General features: G+C 37.8%; 2 protein-coding genes across 3 annotated transcripts; both read left to right on the plus strand.

Annotated features, from left to right (window-relative positions):
• The first annotated feature begins 4,251 nt into the window (after positions 1 to 4,251).
• On the plus strand, positions 4,252 to 5,831 carry LOC131249982 (monofunctional riboflavin biosynthesis protein RIBA 3, chloroplastic-like). Its single transcript, XM_058250690.1, has 2 exons — positions 4,252 to 4,359; positions 4,840 to 5,831. Exons 1-2 carry the CDS (start codon positions 4,264 to 4,266, stop codon positions 5,107 to 5,109), a joined length of 366 nt encoding a protein of 121 aa, XP_058106673.1. The 5' UTR covers positions 4,252 to 4,263; the 3' UTR covers positions 5,110 to 5,831.
• A 711-nt stretch (positions 5,832 to 6,542) lies between these two features.
• Positions 6,543 to 7,992, plus strand: LOC131249983 (uncharacterized). Of its 2 annotated transcripts, none has more exons than XM_058250691.1 (3): positions 6,543 to 7,058; positions 7,251 to 7,394; positions 7,486 to 7,992. In XM_058250691.1, exons 1-3 carry the CDS (start codon positions 7,039 to 7,041, stop codon positions 7,640 to 7,642), a joined length of 321 nt encoding a protein of 106 aa, XP_058106674.1. In that variant the 5' UTR covers positions 6,543 to 7,038; the 3' UTR covers positions 7,643 to 7,992. The 2 variants fall into 2 exon arrangements, with proteins under 2 accessions (XP_058106674.1, XP_058106675.1); XM_058250692.1 differs by having other exon boundaries at positions 7,489 to 7,981.
• Positions 7,993 to 8,940: the final 948 nt, after the last annotated feature.

Raw genomic sequence — 8,940 nt, forward strand, 5'->3', positions numbered from 1 at the left:
TTCACAGGTCTTGAATTTTAAATTTCTTTCAATCTCTATCTCTTGAATCTGATTTTCTTCTAACATCTTTCTTATTGTAGATAGGGTGTTAAGAAGCCTCAAATCATGGAAATTTTTGACATGATTTTGTCGAATGCAGGTCTTGGGATGGCCATGTTCAGTCTCGGTAAGATCATTGATATTCTCATCATGATTCTTAGTCCTTGTTTTTCAAGTGTTTTGAATTGACTTGAACTGCCTTTGAATTCTTTGAATTTTTAAGACTATTCGTGGCCTTGCAGCCAAGAATCATAGCCTGTGGGACTAAACTCGCAGCATACGGATTAGTTGCGAGGTTCCTTGCTAGCCCCGCTGTCATGGTGATCGCATTTGTTGGGGTTGGCCTCAGAGGCACAATCCTCAGAGTGTCCATTGTTCAAGTGGGTCTATTGCATTTTCAGCTCAATCTTCAAAATACACACAAACACATTTTTAGCGTCTTACGTATAATGTCATAACATGTAATTTCTTTCATTTTGTATGATGAAATTGATTTTCAGCCATGTGCAATAAGCTTTCGGATCAAAGCGAAGCTAAGAATGGGGTGTTAGTTGATGACAAATTGATAACTAGTAGAGGCACAACCATGGAGTTTTCACTTACGATTGTTGAGAAGCTATTTGGTTGCGAGAAGGCATTGGATCTTGCTGTTAATGAGAACTTTAAATAGACATATAACTATTATGTTAACATTGTACTTTTGTGAATGGAAATGAATGATTGTATATGATTAAATGAATGAATGAGTGTGTTTGATTGAATGAATGAATGATTTAACCATGAAGTATTTATCTGTATTAGCTTATATGATTATTAGGGTGTACTACAATGGTAAGAGCTACCATTATTATTTAAATTATATATATATATATAAAAGGCATTAGCTACGGCTATTAACCGTAGCCCTTTATCTGAAAACCGTAGCTCTTGCTAATTTCAACCTATTGCTACAGTTCTGATTCTACTTTTAGCTACAGATATAATCCATAACTGTATATAATATAGAGCTACGGAAAATATTGTTACGAATTTAATCCGTACCTATTGTTTCAATATCTACGACTATTAATCGTAGCCCTTTATCTGAAAACCGTAGCTGTTGCTGATTTCAGTCTATTGCTACGGTTCTCGCTCTACTTTTAACTACAGATATAATCCATAGTTGTAAATACATTAACGCTACGGAAGCTACGGCTACAGATTTAATCCGTACCCATTGTTTATATGGCTACGGAGAAAATCCATAGCCATAGCTTTTTGACCTATGGTTACAGCACCAACGGCTTCGATTTTGCTTTGGACTTTAACCGTAGCCATAGGCCTTTAGTTACAGTTTTTATCCGTGGCCTTTGCTCGGTTTTTTGGTAGTGGTGGTGTCTTTTCAACAATGGCATCCCTCCATTTCAAATTCAAATGATGCTCCCTTTTACCAAAAGGCACCACCATTTACGAATGTGAATGGTCACCAACAATCACAAAAACCACAATTCTTTTTTCAATTTTATTTTATAAATAAAAAGTCATTTTCTTTCTTATTTAAAAAAAACCCAACATAATGTGGTTTAAATGTGATAGCATTAGTGATGAAATATGTTAGAATGTATAGCATGCATGTATATTTGAATGTAAATTAGGTATGAACTTTGGAGACATTAAACTATACCTCTAAGCAACGGTACGATGAGTTGGTTTTATGTGCACTTTACATATGAGTTATATACCATTATTCGGGTACGAGGGTGAACACTCTTTATCCAAATTGCAAGGCATGATGGAAAATATAAATATCAGCTTTATTCAAAAGTTAGATAAATATCAGCTTTGTGGGAAGAAATTTTTAACGGTGGATGTTCAATCACCGTTCACTACAGGAAAGTAGGCCTTTAGCCTCGGTTCAAAAAAAGGAGGCTAAATATGGTTTTTAGCCTCGGTTGTAAAGGAACGGAGGTTAAAAATTCACTTTTTACCTCGGTTGATGAGAAACTGAGGCCAAAACTCTTCCCTATTGCCTCGGTTGGTGAGAAACTGAGGCTAAAAGTCAGCCCTTTTGCCTCACTTGTTAAGAACTGAGGCCAAAAGTCTACCCTTTTGCCTCGGTTGGCGAGCAACTGAGGCCAAAAGTCTGCCTTTTTGCCTCGGTTGGTGAGCAACTGAGGCTAAAAGTCTACCCTTTTGCCTCGGTTGTTGAGAACTGAGGCCAAAAGTCTGCCATTTTGCCTCAGCTGATGAGAAATTGAGACCAAAAGTCTGCCCTTTTGCCTCGGTTGGTGAGAAATCGAGGCCAAAAGTCTGCCTTTTTTCCTCGGTTGGTGAGCAACCGAGGTTAAAAGTCTGCCTTTTTGCCTCAGTTGTTGAGAAACGGAGGCTAAAAGTTTGCCCTTTTGCCTCGGTTGGTGAGAAACTGAGGCCAAAAGTCTGCCCTTTTGCCTCGGTTATTGAAAACTGAGGCCAAAAGCCTACCTTTTTGCCTCGGTTATTGAAAAATGAGGCCAAAAGTTTACCCTTTTGTCTCGGTTAGTGAGCAACTGAGGCCAAAAGTCTACCCTTTTGCCTCGGTTATTGAAAACTGAGGCCAAAAGTCTACCATTTTGCCTCGGTTGGTGAGAAACTGAGGCCAAAAATTGGCCATTTTACCTCAATTGGTGAGCAAACGAGGTTAAAAGTATGTCCAATGTCTACCCTTTTGCCTCGGTTGGTGAATAATTGAGGCCAAAAGTCTGTCATTTTCACGGTGGGCCACGGTAAGATTTCAAAGGTAAATGGTCATATTATCACTGATCCATGCATTATGGCCCATTGGAATGTTAAATCAGCCTACTATTTTGAGTCCATTCTAAAATAATATATCATAAGAGATGGATGGAGCGGATGCCATGTTATGGTGGGCCCTATAGAGGTCTCTGGCCGTTTTTGCCTCGGTTATGAAAACTGTGGCCAATAGCACACCAGACACCTACCATTAAACCGAGAAAAGAGCAAGGGTACTTTCGACCTTGCTCTTTTCGTTATTTCTACAAAAGAAGGCACCTTCTCTCGCTCAGCTTTTCGGGTAAAAGGTCTCTGCGAGTCCACGCAAGTCTCCCAAAACCCTCGTTTCTCTCGATTTCTGCTCGGAAATCGCCGTCTCTTTCTTCACTTCCAACTATTTCATCGATTGATGGCGAAAGGAGCTTCGGAATTCTCGTTTCTCGGACGTGCAGGTCGGTATTGCTCTTATTCCCGCATTTTCTCGTTAAATCTCGTCGAAGATCGGATGTTCTAGCTCTCAATTTTGTTTTTCTTGATTTATTTGGAATTTCTTTGCTGTTTTTCTATTTTTTCTCGATCGAGAACCCTAGATCGTCTGGTTTAGAGAGGAATGCAGAGATTTTTTTTTTTTTTTGGAATTCTATCGGATTCCCATAAAGAAGACCTTTGCGATTTCCTTATTTGCAGATTTTGATTCTTTTAGCATGTTTTCGAGTTTTTTCTAGTTGAAACCCTGGAAACAGAGATTTCACATGGAAATTTCGTCGATTTTTTAAAATGCTAGGAAATTTCACATGGAAACAGAGATTTTAAGGAATCTGTTGTATCTAACAGAATAAACTGGCAAATTTGCAAGGAATAAATAATATAAAGATTAGAAAGTAGGAAATGCTAACTCAATTCTTCGAAATATGTTGCTTCATTTGGTTATTTTAGGTCTTTGAGTCTTTTGCTTTACTGTGCAAAATCCTTGCTTCAGTTGTAGAAGTAAGCCCATGTTGCTTATCTCACTATTATGCATTTTTCTTTTTTTTACAAATAAATAATGATACTTTGCTTACCTTTCAGAGAGGGTTGAAGAGTGCTGAAGAAGTGAAGTTGCAACAGGAAATAAAGGAACTTTTGAAAGAAGCGAGCTCCTTATCTACGTGGGTGATTCCAATCCTTAAATTGGACTCCTTTCTCCTGATTTTTGGAAGGCACCTTATGAAATATGAAAACTAATCTTTGTCAATGAAAGTTGGGGCTTCTCTTTGTTAAAATATGAATAGTTCTAGTTTTCGATTGAACTTCAGTAATCTTGGGAACAGTAGCTCTCAAACTATAGTTAACCTGTCTTTTATTCTCTAGTTTGTGATTGCTGTAGATGATGAAAATGGTGATAAAGAAGGAGATCTTATCATGGCAGCATCTCTTGCAAGTTCTCAGGCTCTGGCTTTTATGATTAAGCATGGCTTAGGAATTGTATCTGTTGGGATGAAGCAAGAGGATCTGGAGAGGCTGAACCTTCCTTTGATGTCAACTGGCAGTGAGAATGAGGATCCATCCGCCGCAGCTTACACAGTGACAGTGGTATGGAGTTCTCAATGCCTCTTGGGTCATTTCAGTTTTATCTTGTTCTGCTCATCGATAAGAGTAGTATTTAGCATGGGATTAGAAAGAACTAAAACCATGCGTACAATGTTCGTCGAGAAACTGCTGGGCTCAACAAACCGTACATGTGGGGCCCACCATTTGGTGGTGCAAACCATTATATGATAGGCCCAATGCGGACACATTGCAAAAAGATCATGTCCCTTGATTATCCATTTATAGTCCACTAACAATGGATGACTGGGAAGATATGGGAGCACAAATCAATCAATAGGGGGAGGTCCACCAGATAAATGACTTAGATTATCAAAAGGTGGGATGCTCGAATACCATTTCTGGGTTGAACAGAAACACGGTGTGTGTTGGTCTTCTAGCATCTTATGTCAATAGTAAAAGAGTAAGAAGCTTCAATATAGACTTCTGGTTTATGCAAAATTTTCATTTTGCTGCCATTATCAGGATTTGAAAACCGGGGCATCTACTGGAGTGTCAGCCTCGGATAGGGCGAAGACTATTCTTGCTCTTTCGTCTCCAGATTCTAAGCCGCAAGATTTCAGAAGACCAGGCCATGTATTTCCACTCAAGTATAGAAATGGTGGTGTTCTAAGGAGAGCTGGTCACACTAAAGCTTCAGTGGATTTAGTTTCACTTGCTGGCTTGCGGCCTATATCTGTTCAACTGCAATTCTTGATGCTGAGGATGGCTCTATGGCCCGATTACCCGCTTTAAGAAAGATAGCCAAGGAGAACAGCATACCAATCATCTCAATCATGGATCTCATCCGGTGAGTTAGAAATAAGATATTGGGCTGAATTTTTCATGTGATTTTTACATTAAGACAAAGTGATGTTGTCCAAATTGGTTGGAATGAATGGCTGTTCTTATTTCACTCTCCATATGAGGTATTATATGATGCTCGGCTGAGCAAAAGCATAACTTTTATTTATTTATTATGTATGTCCCTGTAATGGTATAAGTAGAACTACCATTTGGTAACCTAAGCTGTTGATCTGGTGAGCTCCTAATCATAGGTTGAGCCATAGCTAGTATATTGCCCATCAGATGATCCTAGCCAATTGATGCAAATGGACAAAATATAACCGAAAGTCCATATTTAAGTGCGGCACAGTCGGTTCGGATCATCTGATGGGGAAGATCTTTGGAATATCTTGCATCTCTCTAGGCTAACCATATGATTGATTTTTTATCCCCTTTACACAGATCTGCATGTACAGTTTATTGAGCCAAGCAAGTTCTCAATTGAAGAGTGTACATTTCATCCCTTTGAAGTGGAAGAATCTCTCCATGGGTTATGTGGATTGGTGGAATCCTCTGGAAAACTGTGGAAGTGAAATCAATTTCAACAAATTTGACATTTCAACTGTTCGTGAAACAAATGTATTTGAGGAAATCGATTTCCATTTCCACAATTTTCCTCGAAAAGCAGCAACTTCCATGGATACAAGAAAACTCTCACTTTTTTTACCATTGACCTTTCAACACTTCCATGGAAATCAGGTGTGCTAAAAAAACAGGCTAACATGGATTCTTCATATATTCCATAATGGTAACAGTGGTACTGTTACGATATGGGCCGTAACGGCCGTTATGGATGTTTTCTTTCTTTCTTCTTTTCTTTTTTGAAATCATCAGATCAACAGTGTGGATCACCAAATGTCAGGGCCCATCGTCAGGTCATGTATCATGTAGTTCCTTGCCAAGATGTTTTTCTGATGAAAGCTAGTTAATTCCATGGATTGTTTAAATATTTTAAGTTTTTCAATTGTCTCCTTACTTTCAAAGCTATTTTAATTCTACACAGGTTTATATGTTTAATTCCATGCATTGTTTAAATATTTTAAGTCTATTTCATTGTCTCCTTACTTTCAAAGCTATTTTAATTCCACACAGGTTTAAATGTTTTAAGTTTTAGTCTCAGCATGGAGATCTGTATAGGAAGAAATGAGAGCGATTTTCAGTTGTTTGATGAGTATGAATCAATTTTTCAATTGCTAAGAGCTCAATTCTTATGTATTTTTTTTTTTTAAATGTGGGTTCTATATGGGTCGTAGGAATTTGGATGCCAAGAAGACATGATGTTCTGTGGTGTGTTTGATGGCCATGGCCCTTGGGGACACTATGTAGCGTATGGCCCACCACAACAGAAAAGTTGTCTTTGTTGGAAATTCCTTGCAATGTTATCATTTATCAAAGATGATATCATTGTTAAGGGTGATCCCTATTCTTTCTTTCTTTGTTTATTAAAGAATCTCTCTGCTTTCCTTTTCAACTAGGTTCTTGTTATTGTTAATATCAATTGAAGTGTACTAGTAATACTTCTATTACTTTGTCTTTGTTTTTCGTGTTTGTAGAGTATGCCCGTTAAGTTATTTTTCAAATTTTCTAAATTGTTATAGTATAACATTTCAGTTTACAGGAAACCACACCCTGTGTATGGTCACCTCGGCATAGTAGTTTATCTTCCATTGGGATTCATCTTGCTTCTCCAGAAGGATACTCAGCCTAGTATTGAAAGATTAGTTCTCATTATTGAAGAACACGTCAGTTGCTGCAGATTTTCTCAAGGGTTCGACACGATATTTTATTGCTTGATCAATGCTGTTGGTGTGACGTGTGAGTTTAAGAAGCTATACGAAGATGGGGAGCATCCATCGCAAGTTTGTAACTCTCATGCTTTGTACTTTCATTAACAATATTCTTCTGCTCAACTTTAACTGTTTTCTGTTATACGATTTTCTCATACACATACACTCCCATGCTAGCCTTCTCATACTCATAGCAAGGCTCTTCAGTTTAATTGCTTTGCTTTTGTTTTTTTTTTTTTTTTTTTTTTAATGTTTGATTTACAGTGGTATTCTGAGAAGACCAATTGACAATCACAGTGGTATTCTGAGAAGGTCAAACGACGTTACAAGAATTATTACTTCAATGTTATTGGAGTTGTCTTTGGATTCTTTGTTGGAATCTCATTTCAAAACTTTTCAGTTACCAAGGTAGCTATTTTGTGAGCACCTTTATCATTAAGGGCTTATCATTTTGTTGGTTCCTTTGTCTGTCTAATCTGGGGGAACTTCTGAAAATTAGCAGATTAGCTTGCCTACCAGCCTTCTGTCCTCCATCGATGCAGCCACTATCAATGGCCGTAGATCGGAGAGCACTACCCAATCTTTCACACCTAAACTTGGTTCAGATGAAAACAAATCTTCTGGAACTTATAGCTCAGGAGATAGTTCAAAGGTAATCCTTTTGGCTATTGCCTTATTTTTAAGAAGTTTGTTTATCCCCATTTTCACAAACCATGCTACTGCATGAGCCCCAACCTTAACCATACTTTCGAGAACAACCTTTTGCCACCAACCCTTTGTAACTCTAGAAAAAGAAAAGGAGCCATCTGCTTTAACCTCGTACACCTTCTTGTTTCCAGTTGATTGCTTACTGTCAGGTAATGGATCACGCACCAAAATTTTAACTAAACAATGAAAACGTGAATATTAGATGAACATTGGTTATCTTTCCCCCCTTTCTAAACAAGGAAACAAGGTTGTCATTTTTTCTTCATAAGAATAATAACTCCTCTTTGTCCCAATACATTCTCATATGCAATTTCAAAGCCTTTGAAATGACATTATGTCCTCTTTCATGGATATGTTTCCACAAGTTGTTCCTTCTCTGTAAAATAATGTTTTTCCTGCAATTTTGACCTACTCTCATCTTTATCTTTTCTCAGCATTTAAAATTTCTTGCATCAGTTTTATTTCTTTTATGGGAATACTTGGCCTGCCTTTTATGCTCCCTTTCATCTTTTCTAAGCAGTGGTTTATAGAGAGGTGCTCAACTACACCCATGGTTCTTGTGCTTTTAGACATGCGGATGAACAAATCATCAATCCAGGCCTTCCATTAGGTTTATCATACTCTCATGGACCACATAAAATGTTGAAATAACTTCCATGAATCTAATGACTGGTGCTTAAGAAAACTATGATAATGGGTAGAAAACACTTGAGAGCTTTGTTGGGGACTATAATTTAAGTCAAATCTGATTTCCTTCTCGACCTTGTGAATGGTATGAATATTCATCTGTTTTCTTCCTTGTTATAAAAGAAAATGGTTTAATTTCTAATTTAAATCCTTAAATGAATCTATTTAAAAGTATATCTGGTGATGATGTGGAGGAGAATAGGGCAGCTGTGAAGGAAGAATTGGCTGCTTTCTATAGGAGTAACATTGCTGAGAAGCTGAAAAGGGGGCTTAAAGGGATTAAATTCAAGGGGGAGAGAGTGTAAATGATAAAAAGATGGGGAGATGGACAACATCATGGTGGGACCAGTTCACAGTCTTGATGAGGAGGGGTGTGAAAGAAAGCAAACATGAGGTGTTCTCCCCCCTCAAGTTTGGCCAAGTAATAGTGGTCGCTTTGCTTACAGGTCTTTTATGGTGGCGATCTACCCTTGACCACATTCAAGATCAGGTATCAGAACCTAGATATATCTTCTCTTCTATTTTTTTTTTTTTTTTCAATAGATGAAAATTGAAGATG

Source organism: Magnolia sinica, chromosome 6 (genome assembly GCF_029962835.1).
Source record: "Magnolia sinica isolate HGM2019 chromosome 6, MsV1, whole genome shotgun sequence".
Lineage (NCBI taxonomy): Eukaryota > Viridiplantae > Streptophyta > Magnoliopsida > Magnoliales > Magnoliaceae > Magnolia > Magnolia sinica.